Below are 17,631 nucleotides of genomic sequence, written 5' to 3'. Positions count from 1 at the left end.
CATAAGGAGCGGCAATGGCTGCCAGAATGTTACCTGGCCAAATTTGGTTATTTCATTTATTTAGAAAAGTTATAAACCACTTGATCAACAGTCCTCCAAGCAGAGGAGAAAAAGAATTGGAGAAAAGCATAGCTAACATCCACAGTCCAATTAAAAACAAGTATACATAAATCATATATGTGTATCTATTTATGAATACACATACAGAGAGAGAAACCATCATCAGTAAAAACAAAGACTTTTAAAACAGATCTAGATAAGCAAATTATGTGTGGAACTTTGCCCCCTTCTTCCCTCACGCATGCCCTGCACCCTCCCCAAATCTGCTCCAAAGGGTGGGTGGAAACCCAGAACAGGTTTAGGGAGTGCATGGGAGGGAGGAGAGGGGGACATTTATGCTGTGTAAGCATAAATCCTCGCAACTAATGGAACAAGCGACTTAGTGCTATATAGGATACAAGCCTATATTCCTAGATAGGTTTGCCAAAACAACAACAAAAAAGGCTTCAGTGGGTGTCTAAAACAATATTGTATTTATTTATTTGTTACATTTATATCCCACCTTTCCTCCAAGAAGCTCAACATGGTTCTCCCCCTCCCAATTTTATCCTCACAAAAACCTTGTGAGGTAGCATAGGTCAAGAGACAGTGACTGGCCCAAGGTCATACAGAGAGCCTTATGACTGAGTGGGGATTCGACCCCTGGTATCTCAGATCACAATTGAACACTCTAGCCATTATAACCATACTGGCTCACTGAGTTGTGAGCCTTTGTTGGGAGGGCTGATCATGTGAATTGATGGTATTTGGCATGCTTCCCCACCCGCAAAGCAATGGGTGTAATCCAAGGTAGCACTAGATTAAAGTCACTTAGCAGTATACCTGTTCCACTGGTGAAATGTTCTGCACCAGTTGAATGTTGTTATGCAAGAGAATGCATAAGCAGATTGCTGGCAACTTTGCGTACAATAGATTGCGCAATCTGTTGTTGCACAGCGAGTTTCCATTAGCATAATGTTGCATTGGATTCCTCTGCTGTGCAATATTAGAACTCCCCCATCTGCTAGTGCAAGAGCCCTTGTGCTAGCAGAAACAGAGTGCTGGACAGGGTTTTATTTTATTTAAAATTATTTTTAAGCAGCCCTTCATCAACAAGCAATCCCAAGGCAGGGTACAATTAAATATCCAATTGCCACCATTGCCAACAGAGCTAACTAAAACAGCCAAGACAACAAATAATGTAGCAATAAACTGAGCTGAAACCTGTCCTCCAAGTTCTCAAAAGATGGCTTGGCTACCAGGCCAAGTTCAAGGTTCTAGTCTTGGTGTACAAACCCTATACAGCTTGGGACCAGGATACCTGAAAGACCATCTTGTCCCTTATATACCCAGTTGATCACTGCGCTCTGCAGGTGAGGGCCTCCTGCAGATACCATCTTATCAGGAGGTCCCATTCTGCACAACATAGGAAATGGACCTTTAGTGTGGCGGCACCTACCCTGTGGAAATCCATCCCCTTAAACATTAGACAGGCACCATCTCTGTTATCTTTTTGGCGCCTATTGAAGAACTTCTGCTTTCAACAAGCCTTTTAAGTTGAGACCTTATCCCAGTCTGCGTCTGTGTTGGAATTGCTTTTTAATATGTTTTTAAATCTTTTTTTTAAAAAACAATGTTTTAACCTTTTTTTTTTAAGATGTCTTGAAAGCTTTTAAAAAAATCTTTTTAAAGATGTTTTGTTTTAATGTATTTTAAAGTCTGTTTTTAAAGTTTTAAAGCTTCTATTTTTTCTCCATTCTCAGGGAGCTTTCAAATTTCTTCAGACATTTGGTGAGTGTAGGATGGAGCACAAGCCTAACGTACTTCACTGGGTTGTTGTCAGGATAAACTGGGAAGGGGGAACCATGTCCATCATCTTGAGCAACTTGGAAGAAAAGGTGACATATGCAAACAATAAGCTTAAGGTTCTGGAGGATTCAGTAAGGAATATCCCCACCTTTTTGCATCTTTGGTTGTCCTGAGTAGTAAGAATATGGGGAACGTGTTAAATAAGGGACATCTGGCACACCTCGGTGTCTAATGGTGGACGAACCCCCTTTGGCTCACTTCGGAATGGGCTTGGCTAATACGAGAATTTTAAAATATTAATAAATTGGAATTCCCCCCCCAAAGCTAATCGGAAATCCAGACCCACTCACCCTCTCAATAACACAGGAACCAAGGAAGCTGCCTTATGTAGAGTCAGATAATTGGCCCATCTAGCTCAGTATTGTCAACACTGACTGGCAGCAGCTCTCCTAAGTTTCTTTCCCAGCACTACCAGAAGATGCCAGGGATTGAACCTGGGACCTCTGGAGGATAAAGCATGTGCTCTGTCACTCTTCCCCAATCACTTTGTAGGGAATGTGCCCTCCTTTGGCCTTTGGGGCGTGAGGAGGGCAAGGGCACTCCCCATTGTCAACTGGCTACAGAAGGACTTCCTCCTAGGTGAGCGATTGGAGCAGCCGAGGGTGGTGGTGGTGGGGAGGAGAGATGTTAGTTAGCCTGGCTTCCAAGTTAGAGGCAGATTGCTGGGGAGCAGCCTCTGCGGTGGGCACATGAACACAGCTCACAAATGCATCTCCAGTGTGATTGGTGGGTCTTTGTTGATTTTGCTTTGTTTGTTTGAAACTGAGGTTGTCGTACTTTGGACACATCATGAGAAGACATGATTCACTAGAAAAGACAATAATGCTTGGAAAAACAAAAGGGAGTAGAAAAAGAGGAAGACCAAACATGAGATGGATTGATTCCATAAAGGAAGCCACAGACCTGAAGTTACAAGATCTGAACAGGGTGGTTCAGGACAGATGCTCTTGGAGGTCACTGATTCATAGGGTCGCCATAAGTCGTAATCGACTTGGAGGCACATAACAACAACGAGACTGCTCTTTCACAGAAAGTATCCAAGGCAGTATACAACTTAAAAAACAACATGACTGTAAAAACAATAAAGACATCAAACACATACAAGCAAAAGCTGGTGGGCAAAGAATCTGATGTTCCAAAGACCTATCTGAATACAGTAATACAGTTCTTTAGAAGACGTCTGAAAGTGAGCAGGAATGACCCCTGCCAAACTTCTATTGGCAAGGAGTTATTTATTGAATTTATATCCTCCCCTTCCTCCCAACGGAGGCCAGGGCAGCATACACAACAACACATTTTAAGAACAACAACAACCCACCCCCCAAAATTACACAATACACTAAAAACAGTTAAAAACACTCTTCTGTCCACTGATCTCCGGGTTGCTAGGAACAGCCTCCTTCAGCCACTAAATGTCTGGTGAAACAGGAATGTTTTTTAAATTCCTCCTGAAAGTCACTAATGAGGGAGACAAATGCACCTCACGCGGGAGGGCATTCCACAAAAGGGAGCCACCACTGAAAAAGCCCTCTCTTGGGTCAACACCAATCAGGAGCCACCAGTGGCAGCACCACCACAAAGGCTTCACCTGCAAATCAGAGTTGCACAGGGCAGGATCTGCCACACTAAAAGATCAGCCCCTAGCATGCGGGACCACAAAAGTGCCCCATCAGTCCTCAGTGATCGAGGTGGAGCGTAAGGAAGCAGCTGGTCCTAATGGTATTATGGGCACTATTTTCTGTCATTTTGATTGATTGTATGTTTGTTGTAACTTTCTTTTGTACAGTATTAACATGCCGTTTACTTCACTGGGGGCCTTTGGGCCAAAAAGCAGTATATAAATAACCCATCACATAAAGCTTCAACCACCTTAAGCTCGTTGGAGGAAAGGTGGGATATAAATGTAATAATAAATGTTTTCAAATATCTGCATAACCAAGGGGGTGTGAGCCTATAACATGCTTCGAGAATGTTTGCTGAAAAGCAGGCTATGAATTTACCAAATGAATAAAACAAACTGCTTTGAGTTTGTTTGTTCCTTACAATGCAAAAAGAAACCACTACAATACTAGTTAATAGAATATATAAATCCTGGGCTCCTTCTAAACCTATCAATGGTAAGATGGTCAGAAAATGATCATGCATTTGAGGCCCAAGGCAGTATTTGTGGCACTAGCTGTTGTAAAGGGATGGAGATACAGGCCAACACAGACAACACCATATTAAAAGTCAAATAATTACTTGCATACTTCTCTTAAGATAGTATGCTTAAAAACAACAGAAAATTGGTACTGGGGGGGGGAATGCTGTTTTTATAGCACAACACAGTTGGCAATCCTTCACTTTAGCAAAGTGTGGGTTGGAACATGCCTGACTAACGATTAATGATGCTCATTAAAAAATGAAGTTCTGGTAAAATTCATTAATGCTTGGCTTGAGTCTTGCTAACAGTTACGCAACATTAAGAGCAAGGCAATTACAGAACTTGGCTGCAACTCATCAGGAGATGAGGGGGAGGGGAGGGGAGAGAGCATAATACCTTTTCCTGGGTAACTCAGTGTATGACACATGGGTTTTCTTAATAGCAACTAGGAGCAGGTGGCAGGAACTGCCCAGTAGCTGTACTGCCATCTGGAAATAGTTGCTGGAGGTTGCCCTAGGAAAGTATGACCATAGCTCAGGATAGGGCACATGCTCTGCATGCCAAAGGTCCCAGGATCGATCCCTACCATCTCCAGTTTTGAAGCGAGCAGGTAGCAGGTGATGGGAAAGGCCTCTGCCTGAGACCCTGGACAGCCACTGCCAGTCATAGTATGATAGAATAGTAGAGTTGGAAGGGCCTATAAGGCCATCAAGTCCAACCCTCTGCTCAATGCAGGAATCCAAATCAAAGCATCCCCAACAGATGGCTGTCCAGCTGCCTCTTGAATGCCTCCAGTGTCGGAGACCCCACTACCTCTCTAAGTAATTGGTTCCATTGTTGTATGGCTCTAACAGTTAGGAAGTATTTCCTGATGTCCAGTCGAAATCTGGCTTCCTGCAACTTGAGCCCATTATTCCGTGTCTCTTCTGGGACGATTGAGAAGAGATCCTGGCCCTCCTCTATGTGACAACCTTACATGTTTCATGTACTTGAAGAGTGCTATCATATCTCCCCTCAGTCTTCTCTTCTCCAGGCTAAACATGCCCAGTTCTTTCAGTCTCTCCTCATAGGGCTTTGTTTCCAGTCCCCTGATCATCTTTGTTGCCCTCCTCTGAACCTGTTCGCCTGTCTGCATCCTTCTTGAAGTGCGGAGACCAGAACTGGATACAGTATTCAAGATGAGACCTAACCAGTGCTGAATAGAGGGGAACAAATACTTCACATGATTTGGAAACTATACTTCTGTTAATGCAGCCTAACATAGCATTTGCCTTTTTTGCAGCCACATCACACTGTTGGCTCATATTCAGCTTGTGATCAACGACAATTCCAAGATCCTTCTCACATGTTGTATTGCTGAGCCAAGTACCCCCCATCTTATAACTGTGCATTTGGTTCTTTTTCCTAAGGGCAGACCTTCGCATTTATCCCTGTTGAATTTCATTCTGTTGTTTTCAGCCCAATGCTCCAGCCTATCAAGGTCCCTTTGAATTTTGTTTCTGTCTTCCACTGTTTTAGGTATGCCCCCCAATTTTGTATTATCTGCAAATTTGATAAGCAAGCTCTGTACCTCCTCATCCAAGTCTTTAATAAAAATATTGAAGAGCACTGGGCCCAGGACCAAGCCCTGTGGTACCCCACTCATTACTTCCGCCCAGTTTGAGAAGGAACCATTGATAAGCACTCTTTGAGTACAATTCTGGAGCCAACTGTGGATCCACCTGATAGTTGTTCCTTCCAGCCCACATTTAGCTAGCTTGCTAATCAGAGTATCATGGGGCACTTTGTCAAAAGCTTTGCTGAAGTCCAGATATATTATGTCCACAGCATTCCCACAGTCTACAAGGGAGGTTACCCGATTAAAAAATGAGATAAGATTAGTTTGGTAGGATTTGTTCTTCATAAATCCGTGTTGGCTCATAGTAAACACTGCAATGTTTTCAAGGTGCTTACAGATTGACTGCTTTATAATCTGCTCCAGAGTTTTTCCAGGGATTGATGCTTGGCTGACTGGCCTGTAGTTCCACGATTCCTCCTTTTTGAAGATACGGACATTAGCTCTTATCATCTGGCACTTCACCAATCCTCTATGATTTAGCAAAGATAATAGAAAGTGCTTCTGAGAGTTCTTCAGCCAGTTCCTTCAATACTCTAGGATGGTTTATCGGGCCCTGCCGATTTGAACTCGTTCAAAGTGATTAGGTATTCCTTGACCATTTGTCTATCAATCTCAAACTCCAATCCTGCCCTTCTACTTCATGTTTCCTGGGAGGGTCATAGACCCTTTTTTGGGAGAAGACTGAGACGAAGTAGGAATTGAGCACTTCTACCTTTTGTCATCTGTTATCATTTTGCCATCCTCATTGAGCAGCTGTGCCATTTCTTTTCTGTCTTTTACTATGGACATACCTGAAGAAAGCTTTTTTGTTGCTTTTAGCATCCCTCGCTAGCCTCAGCTCATTCTCAGCTTTAGCCTTTCTGACACCATCCCGGCAATTCTGTGATACCTGCCTGTACTCTTCCTTTGTGGCCTGGCCTTCTTTCCACTTCCTGTATGTGTCCTTTTTTGTTTTCAGGTCATCTTTAATGAGTCAGTGCAGTCAATACTGGGGTAGATGGACAAATAGTACAAGGCAGCTTTCTATGTCCCTAAAGTCAGTGAACTGGATAGTTCTAAACTTGCCCACGGATGAAGCACACCTGTTTTGCTGCAGGTTGTGTATTCAAGTGAATTTTGACTCTTTTCTCCTGCTCACTCCATAAATGGGGAAGGGGTATCTGCTACTCAAATTTAAAAAGGAAAATTATGTCACAAATATACATAAAAGGCTGCAGTCCAATGCAAACTTACCTGGACGCAAGTCCCATTGAACCCAATGGGGCTTACTGCTGAGTAGACGTATTGGATTGCAGTCTAAGTTCCATTGTGATCTCTCAGACATCAAGGCATTAAAGTGCTTTATATGCTTTTCCTAGACCCCTTGAGAATGTGTGGATATGTAAAGGGTGGCATTTTGAACTTGCCATGGTATGGAAAATGCTAATAACTCAGTCTTTAAAAGACACACTGCATGACAATATTTCAAATCTTTCCTTTGCCTTCGAAACTGGGTACGGGGGCTGGGGGACAAGCAAGTATTCAAACTTGAAATGGTTTACATCCTGAATACATTTACAACATTTCTTTTGTCTCTTCAAGAGTTGATCACATTTCATATGAAAATAAACTTAACAAAATGACAAACACGTCAGTGAAACCAAAAGCCTCAACCTGACCAAGTGTCTTATCACAGAACATCAACCTTGAGCATCAAATTCTGGTTAAACACTTGTGTATCCAGCAAATGTGCTTTGATAGGTTAAGATAGGCTTAATCAATTTTGGGTGCTCCTTAGAAGCTTAGAATTCTAGTCTGCTCAAAGCCGCTTCTCAAAGCCTTGTGCAATGTACAAAACCTGAATACATTTATGTCCACCCTTTCCTCCACAGAGCCAAAAGGCAGTATATATTATCCCCCTCCCCTTTTTAAATTGTTAGATAGGTTAGGGTAGTGACAGTGAACATTGTGGCCAAATTTAAACCTGGCTCCCCCTCTTCATAGCCTGAGACTAACTGCTATAGAATTCTGGGTTTGGTTGCTTATTTCTCCAGGGGCTTCTGCATTAATTAAAATTGTTCTTGTGAAATTTTGAACATGAGGGTCGGAGGTCAAGGAGTACGGGGGGCAATAGTTTAAACAAGCTCAGGTGGCAAGTTTATATCCTAGGGCCAGGACTCATGGCAGTTGTAATCCAAAATCCCTGGGGAGTGGGCACCACGTTGGACATTTATGCAGGAATGAAAGCTCCTCAATGTAACAAGCCAGCATCTGCCGTTAGCGGAGCCCTTGCTAGAGGCAAAGACATTCTTGCAAGTCTGCCTCAGAAACGACAGCTTCCTTTCACAAGTGTCTAGAGAGAAATGTTCAAGAGGACAATGTCTTCCACACAGAAACCACCTTATCTTAGCAAGAAAGCCACAGATACAGTTAGATTTTCAGTCATGCCTTAACTTTATAGGCTACAAAGCTGAATTAACTCTTTCCCCTATCAGCTGAGGTAACCTTCCACAGCATTGGAAGGAGCCAGGTTTCCTTACCAGGAAGCACAACATAACCCTGCTCTGAATGGCACCTGCATAGACTCTACTGGGTTTCACACCCAAGATTGGTCAGAGAAATATCTTAAAAGTCAAGAAGCCGGTATGGTCTGGAGGCGATCAACAGAGGGGTTCCAGACCCCAATTCTAGCACTTACTAATCCAAGTTCTAAATATTAGATTAGGTTTCTCCCCAATTGCTGTATGACATATGAAATTGACTTAATACACACTCAAGATAGCAGCAGGTCTCCAGAGAGGTCTTTTCTAGTCTTAAATGGGATCCACTTAAGATTCCAGTAACTGAGCCCTTTTCTGGATTTTCTGATGGAGTGGGAAAGATTTTAAAGGTCATGAGTACTATAAATATTCTAGATCGGAGGTTCCCAAACTGCGGTCTGAGTTTCATTCAGATTGTCTGCAGCATCTTTGTGGATTTGCGGTCAAAGACGGGAGACAGCACATCCATTCCATTAAAATATTTGTATTTTTATGAAATAATAAAAATATTGCATTTTGTTTATTTCTTATATACACAATAACAAATCATACAGTATCTATAGTACAGAAAATTACAATTGCTACAACAGGCAGAAGTGAGGGGGGGGAGTTTGGGAACCATGGTTATAAAATACAAGTGGGGACTGTTTTTCCTTGAAGGTCTTAATTTAAACATCTCTATATGAAATAAAACCTTTCAATTTAAAAGCAAAACATGAGCAGGGATTTGTTTTGCAGCTTATCTGAGTATTTAAAAACATTTAATACCGTTACCTACCCAGACGCTTAGGAATCAGATGGAATAGAAAGGGTCAATATACTTCAGAAGCTAAATACAGTACTACTTTTCAAAGTTTGATGACTTAACGCCTGGAAGCAAGTAATCTTGTCTTAACAAAGGCTTACCATGAGTTGAATGAGCAGAGGTAAAGGAGTCACGTGAGTAAGTCATTACTGCAGTTAGAAACCAGCTTTATTGTTACAACCAATTTTGAATTATTTACATAATATAAATCTCTTTGCAAGATACACTCCTTCATTGAAATCAATAGCAAAAGGTCTTGTTACATATCTTTAACAATGCTTAGCTGAAAAAAGAAATACATTTCACTCCAGTACAAGCCAATGAACGGAATGCACAATTTAATCCCATTCTTAACATACAGATGAGGTTACTTTTTCTCCTTTCCTTAGACAGGCAAACCCATTATATTCACAGGACAAGATTGGACTCAACAGACATAGGTTTAGGATAATGGGACAACAGAAAGTTACAGGAAGTACTCCTGTTGTGTTGTTGTCAGAGATGGACAGGAGGCCTCAAGATAAAACCAATAAACCCCATAACGCTAAGTTTTTAATTACCTGAGGTAAGGCAGCCTTACACTATTATGGTCTTTTTGAAAATGGGCAGCTGCATAAAAAAGGCATTCTAGAAAATGTGAGACTTTTTATACCTATGTCCTATAGAGGTCTAGTCAGTTTCATTTCTTAGTGAATGGCACCTTTTGACTGATGTCTACTCCGGATCCTCATTTTTCCAATCAATGCGCTGCATTTAATAGTGTCTTGTCCTCATCAACATTTCCTTTTACTCTTAAGAAATCACCTTTACTATATTTTCTACAGCACATTGAGTTTGCAGTGCTTTACAACTCATTTTGGTGCTTTATTACACATCTTTACATCCAGCCAATTAGTATGGCCATTGTTCAGAGGGAGAGCCAAGCCTGAAAGAATTTGCTCAAGGCCATCCAGAGACTGGAATCTTAAGAGTCAATTCTAGATTACTATTGACTGGCTTCCAAAGGGCTGTCAAGATGGCAGATTCCCACGCAAATGCTCAAGACTTTTGTTTTTCCAGTCCTAACTCCCTACAAATATTTATTCATCTTCTAAACACACCATGAGAGATCAGTGAACTCTATTATGAGAAAAACTGCACGTTGTGTAGCAGTTTTTCAACAGCCAATGCTAATATGTTTTTAGGAAGCAATTTTTGGGGGGAGGGAAAGTGTCACTGCAATGAGAAAACAGTATAGTGAGATAAGCTATCCGCTTAGTCAGGATCAATAAAGAATACTTTAGTAAATTTGTCACTATGCTAGCATGTATTAATTTAGTAAAGATGTTTTGAAAAACAAAATGCAGCATCAATTTTTCATCACTGGCATATGAAAGGAATTTTCTTATCTCCTATTCCCATTCAAGAGATCTGCATACCAAGATTTTAACTTGATCATGCACTATTTAGTAGTGTGTAGCGGTACCACCTTTAAGAATCTTCCTAATTACTGAAGGTCCATAATTAGTAAAAACACACACTATATGAACACAACACTTGTGCCCTTAGTTTTCACAGTGCCAAGTACAAAGTACCAAGATGTGAGGAGTCTGAAACTACAATGGTAATAGAACTCTTCACAGTTCTATTATGGATAGTTGTAAACTATGTAGAGAATTAGGATGATGGATTAACTGCTCAGGTTAAACTGGGGGGAACACAATTTTTAAATTAAGTATCATTAAATAAGTATTTAAGAGTTAGGCTCAGCTGAGTGGAATACAAGTTCCCAGGGATGAAGTCTTACAAGGAAATGGAATCAGTTTATGGAGTCCTGTTATTTTACAGATTTTAGTATGGCAGAAAGAAAAAGCTAGTCATGGATGCTTGTAACTTCTGTAGTGTTCAAGGATGGCAGTTTTTCCTTCCATGTGTACAAGTTTTTTTTCAAATCTAGATTTTATGAATAGTTAAGCAGGTGTAGATATAAACTAGACTACTTCTAAAACAATCATTAAAAATTTCATGTCATTTGCTTCTAGTACTTACCTTTGCTGCAGGTACATTTCACAACACAGACCAATTATATATGCTGCATTAGACCTGCGTGCCTTAAAGAAAATTGATGTTCTTGCCATTTACTTCACAGGGGCCTATACCATCAGGAAACAAGCCTGCACAATAATCTTCTATAGCGAAAGCCACCTATCCATGAACTGACAAACCACAACATTTTTCAGAAATTAAGTTGGCCTTTGAGTGGAACTTCATTTTTGTGCTAAATGAGCATTTATTCCTCTAACTGGTCTATCTGCTTCCTAGTGGAAGAGCGGGTATTGTTATTTAAAGCCAATTACTGTACTAACTTATTCATTTCCAGAATCATTACTTCCTCCAAAGTAAATGTGTGAATATGAAAGCAGACACTACAGACACAATGAAAAAGATGCATTATGAAAGCTACCGTGTACCTCCAAGTACTGTATCCTATTGTTCCCAAATGACTTTTCCCTTTGAATGTGGTTAATTTAACAAGGTCAGCACACTTCAAGAATTGGATTTTTCTTTACATACATCAAAATTTCTACAAAAGGAGAGTACAATGAAATATGTAAATTCATAAATGTGAAGTACCATACAATTCACACTAATTTACAAATGGTTATTTACACTATTGTATATACACAGTCAGATCCGGTTACCATGAATCAGTTTGCTGAGCTTTCTGCAAAATTCACAATGAGAACCCCAGGCAAGAGTTCAAAACAATACAAAAAATAATCACCATCATTACCTAGGATGCTTTGATATTTGGATCAATCAGGCATGATGATTAACCTGGTCTGATTGCCAAACTGTGAAGAAAATTCAAGCAATTCTGCTTTACAAAAGCTACTAGGCCACTATGGTCTGTCAATTGATGTTATTAGCAATGGCTTTCAGACCTGCTTAACGTTCTTATTTTCAGTATGCTTATTACACTGTCATTGGTGATGGCATTCAGAATCTATAGCTTAAAAGTAAAGGCAACAGAATAGTTTTTGGCAATTCACAGCCAGAATTACATGAGGTTGTTTCTAGAGCTCTAGAAAAAGAGTTCAAATACTTGAAAAATGTGAAGTTGGAAAACAGTTCTAATTTAACGACAAGGTCACCTGAAGAACAGAGATTAGAATGGGACAAGACAGCCTCAGATAAGAGAGGAAAAATAGCTACTGCTTAGAAAATGAGAACCAAGATATGTATCTTCATTTCCCTAAACTAAGCTGCATGCACTGGTCTTCAAAGTAATAGGACGTTAACTTAAAGCAGTAATAATTGTGTTTTCTGTGTCTTGATTGGGGGTTTTCAACAGCTCTCTGCTCTGAAATGTTTAATACACCACAATAGGTTTAGCAAATTTAGCAATACAAGGCTGAAATACAGTCAGCCAGTTCTCCCTGCTCCAGAATTCAACTGTTACAAAGTGGATTTTTTTTGTCTTTAGGACAGTTCAGATAAAGCTCACTCTGAATTCAGCATAGTCATACCGTCACAGTATTTGTCACAACTGAAGTAGCCATGGAAGCAATCTGGATCATTCTTTCTTCCAGCAAAATTAAGGGGCTCAACTGACTTCCAGTATATGCAACAAATCCTCTGAGGGGCTACTATGACATTATCATCCTCTGTCTAGCGAATCTCAAAAGGTTTCACATGAGTAGTAAAATAGTCACTAACAAGGATTGCTTAAAATATGTGAGTGGTGAGAAGAATTAGTTCCAGGATTCTGGTGTACACTTTGCATTTTTCAAATAGTAACAACTTTCTAACAATGACTTGCTTCAGGTAACAATAGCATTGCTAACAAAGATGGGTTTTTTTAAAAAAAATCCATAAATTCATCTAATACCAAAGTCCACTAATGATTTTAGAATAAGGTAGCATTAAAGACTACACTAAAAAGCATGGAATTAGACCTTGATAAGGAAATTCAGCTTTCCCAAGAAAGATCTATTCTCTGGGCTGACATTTTCTAGAGCTCTAGCAACATCCTTGACCTGATAAATTATATTTTTCCTTTAACTAGCTAGCTCAATGTTAAACATCAAGAGAAGCTGCCCAATTTAAGAAAGTATACTGATAAGTGCTAAAAAAGGCTTCTTAAAAAGTATAGATACTGTAATCCAGTAGTATTAAAAGTTTTAAGAGTGACTAGAACTGATTACAGCCTGCAGTCTATTGACTGGTTCCACTTACTAATGGAACTACTCTAGAGCAGGGCGTTTGAAGATTGTGGCTTTAGAAATGAAATATTAGACAACTTAAAATGTGTAGAATGATGAGCTTATTTACAGAAAAAGAAAACCATTCAGTGCTCTTTGGGGTGAAGTTTTCATCCTTGTTAATTGCTGTATGTATTATTAAACATGCCAGGCTTACTTTAGCCAATGTTGAATTTACAGAGTACTATAAAATAATTCTGAATAAATATCCTTGCCGAGTCTGTGCAACAGGCTCCCCATAATATTTCTACTTAAGGTATATTTAGGTTTACACATACTGTGTATGAACAAAGACTTTGTACATATGGGCACTTAAGCAACCAAAATGAAAAGTTTCAGACTAACAGAGTTGACTGTGTGACAATTCAACTCAATGCAGTGACTTCCAAAGTTTAAAGCCTTTTCCTCATCTTCTGAACATACACACGATCACACATACACACACACCCCACATTAGCTAAGTAAACATTTGTGTTTCATTTCACATTTTTGAAATTCAAACCATTCTTGGTAGGATAGCTTTCAAAAACAAGAGAAAAGAACTGTGTTCATGATCAAATCCTCACTCTTCAAACGCCATCTATTTCAAGAATGATCTTGTAACCTTGTGGCTATGGGCTTAGCCATGAGTTTGCCACCATCTAGCAAAGAAAACAGACAATCTACCAGCTAACAGAGCAAATAAGTGAAAAAAGCAAGGCAAGACAAAAACTAAAAGCAAACAAGACTGAACAGATTATAAACTTAACATGGTACAGTTTTGCTCCTAACCACTACAGGACTGCTTAGCAGCTTCTCCTGTTGGCTTCAACTAGCACATCTTACAAACATGTAAGACATTTGCCAAAGTATTCAAAGAGAATTGAAAAATCCTTTTTAAGGGAGGGGAAATGACATGACACTCTGGAACAGTGGTCATTTAAAGCTTACATTTGAAGTAGGAAGCTGCCTCATACAATTTAAAAGCATGTTCAGTAACTGTGAGGTGGTATGTTTTTCTTCATGTGTGAGCAGACCTCTGTAAATTTTTTATCTGTATGTTATACAGAAAGGATGTCCAGTCTTTTCACAGTACCAAGAAACGTCAGCGTGGATATTACTTTATCCCATCCTCTCCTAGCTCTCCAGTCAGCACCAATGAATTGTACTTTAGTGCAAACTGCTTCTGTTCATGTATAGGTTTTGTACACAGTTTGCAGTACACTAAAGTTTCTCATAAGTTAATGTCAATGTAACATAAGATGTAAAAAACTTCCTTCACAGTATTATAGCCTACACCCCCTCCCTTAAAGAGAACTGATGAAAAGCAGCAATGGAATGCTAAATTCATAATAAATAATTCACGTATCACATTAAAAATTACAAGAGAAAGGGTTAAATTTGCTCTCCCTATGTTTTATAAATCTAATGCTTCTAATCCTTCTACAACAGCATTAAGATCCTCATTTTAAGTTTAACATTAAAAGATTGTTGTTTAGAGGCAATGAAAAGCAAAAACCACCATAGGAACAATACAAAACTAACAAATGTTTAGCTTTTTCCATTATCTGTACTCAGACAAAAAACTTTAAGGAATCTGATCCAGATGTAGATAAATGAAGCTCTCAGCTGTTACTCAGGAAGTTTTAATGTCATGACTTCATTTTTCATTTTGAAGTACTGATTGAAGCGAACAATTGCATACCTATTAGAGGAAATAAAAAATGTCAAATTAAGTCTTACATTGTGGCATAGTTAACTAGACACCACTTATTTGCTATGTGCAGTTAAGTTTAGTTTTTTCCTGCCATCTAGTGGTTAAGTAATGCCTTGCACATTTGAGACACTTCAGACCAATTTTGTTGTGGTACACAGATAATAAATAGGTAAAGACATTTCACGCCAAACAGAAGATAGGCCATAACACATCATTAGTGGATTTTGGTAGATTCAGGTTTCTATATCCGGAAATGTCATTCAATGAAAGGCTACCTAGGCTAATACATTTAACCCAAATAGCACCATGATTTCTTCTTTGTAAAACTGTTAGTGCTGCAAGTGTTGCTTAATGCTTCTAATTGGTATTTGCACTGAGTTTTCACAATGCAATCTTAAGCAAATTTACTCAAAGTCCTATTGAATTCAATGTCAATATATTAACACAGTTCACATACATTGCCTTGTAAACCTAATCACCCCCTAAAGCACCACCACCTTTCGTTGTAGATGCAAAGCTGAGTGAGGTACATACTGCCACCTACTGAGCTCATGGTCAAGGCAAGATTCAAAGCAAGGACTTCTGCTTATTCATAACTCAAGGTTCTTAGTATGCTAAGCAAATCTCAAAATGATCAATTTACTGAGATTAATCTTAATGTAGTTATTTAATTAGTGAAGGTTCATTCTAAATGCCGCCCTGGGCTCCCGCTGGAAGGAAAGGCAGGATATAATAATAATAATAATAATAATAATAATAATAATAATAATAATAATAATAATAGGTGGGACTAAATTGGTTGTGCTGTGATTGTGACAGGGAGTACAAAAAAATTAAAAATTGCTTCCACCAAACTTTGAGGGTTGTTTTTTTTTAAATTAAAATCATTAGTACTACATACATGGACTGCCTTCAAGTCAATCCCGACCCTCTGAGGCTAGTCCTCCCCAGCTGGCTAGGGCCTGCTCAGCTTGCCAAAGAACTCCACAATTGCCAGCTGGGGGGGCAAATGGGGTCCTTGAGACTCTGCAGCTTACCCATGGCTGCAGAGATGCAGGGCACGTAACCCCTGAGCTACTCACTGTGGGGTGGACTTTAGCTGGCCCTTGACACCCAGGAGACATGTGCGTGCATGCGGGAGAGAGACAGAGAGAGAGAGAGACAGAGAGAGAGAGAGACAGAGAGAGAGAGAGACAGAGAGAGAGAGAGACAGAGAGAGAACACGGCATATAGGATACTTCTACAGCAACTTTTACTGAAGAAGTTATTTTCTAAAATCAGATTTGGGGTGGGGTTGCACAGAAAGGACAAAATAAAAGTGAGCAGATACAATTATAGGCACCTGTATCAAGGTTTTGGTAGTAAGCAGCTTTTTTAGTAAGCAGTAGACAGCTTTTTTAAATAGTTCACATTAACAGAAAATAGATCTAGATTTCAGAATGGTACTTTAAACTCAAAATTCTGTACCTTAAATCTGATAGTACATCTGCCTTTGGCAACTATTTACAGGTGTTGTATTGGTCAGAAGTTCACAGACAGCAAAAAAAATCTGTAGACTAAATTACTTACCCTAGAAAATCAAAGTCAATGGTGGAGTATTTGGCTTGAATCAGGGCCCACAATCCCCAGAAGAAGTGAGAGGCCTACAAAGAAAACAGTGAATTGACAAAAACAGTTGTAATAGTTAAAGAAGTTACTCCAGCATCTCAATAGTATTGTCAGAATTTACTGGCTGTTAAGTGACTAGATACGCATAGCAACACAAGAGCCTTGACTGCATATGGCCTTGCTTTATTGAATTTCAGGGTATTTGAGTTTGATCATTTTACCAAGCTGGCAGTGTGCCCAATGCAAGGGCCAGAAGGCCTACACAGCAACAGGTTTGGTACCAAATTCTGAAGGGATCAAAGGTTATTCTGATGTAGATCTCCCTTCCTCAAATGGATTGAAAGGGTTCTTCAGATGTTTAATGCCCCCCCCATGTAATATTATTAGATTTCCATCCTGTCCTTCCTCCCAAAGGAGCCCAAGGCAGCAAATAAAAATATAATTATATCCAAATATCTTCAACTAATAATTGCAAAGTTGCCAAAAACCATGCCTTTCACAGCTATCAGTGTAATGTAACCGTGAAATAACTCCCACTTCCCGTTTATCCATGTACACAAGCAGTGTAGACATATTTTAAAGGTCAAACCAAAACTATAATTTACCCTACTGCTAATGTGTTTCACAGAGACTTGGTATTTTTTGGTTGGTTTGTTTGGGGGGCACCTATGCTGCAAGTCACATTTCTTATTTTAACTTTTCCTAGGTAAAACCTTACACAGAAGAGGCAAATTGATTTGGTAAGCATCTGTCAATGATACTGAGGTTGCATTGTTATAGTATGTCCGGAAATCAAAACAGAACTATACCAACATCATCTTCCTTATCTACAAAGGATGTGCTCCTGTTTTTACCATTCTTTCTGGTACTTGTGCGTAAAATAGTTCCTGCTTCTTTTAATCTAATCCCTTACATAAAAATGTTTAATACACATTAGAGACATTTTTACTTCTGGCAGTTTGTTCGTGTATGTCCTGCACCTTGGACATATGAAATCTTAAAGTGTCTGGTAAATTCAATCCCCATAAGCACTAATGTGACAAATATTAGCTACACTGACTAGAGAGCTCTTTGATTGAACAGTTTATAA

The 17,631-nt window shown here is 39.5% G+C and overlaps 1 protein-coding gene across 2 annotated transcripts in view; it reads right to left on the bottom strand.

Annotated features, from left to right (window-relative positions):
* Nucleotides 1–9,143: 9,143 nt before the first annotated feature.
* ETNK1 (ethanolamine kinase 1) overlaps nt 9,144–17,631 on the bottom strand; it is a 47,697-nt gene continuing 39,209 nt past the window's right edge. For both annotated transcript variants that reach the window (XM_061638406.1, XM_061638405.1), the window contains 2 exons: nt 16,503–16,576; nt 9,144–14,921 (listed from right to left, as the gene is read on the bottom strand). In XM_061638406.1, coding sequence (XP_061494390.1) covers nt 14,849–14,921; nt 16,503–16,576 — 147 coding nt within the window. In that variant the 3' untranslated portion in view covers nt 9,144–14,848. The remainder of the gene's footprint in view (nt 14,922–16,502; nt 16,577–17,631) is intronic.

This window comes from Rhineura floridana, chromosome 8 (assembly GCF_030035675.1).
Source record: "Rhineura floridana isolate rRhiFlo1 chromosome 8, rRhiFlo1.hap2, whole genome shotgun sequence".
Lineage (NCBI taxonomy): Eukaryota > Metazoa > Chordata > Lepidosauria > Squamata > Rhineuridae > Rhineura > Rhineura floridana.
The sequence above is the reverse complement of the archived record's forward strand: the minus strand, read 5'-3'. Positions and strand labels throughout refer to the sequence as shown.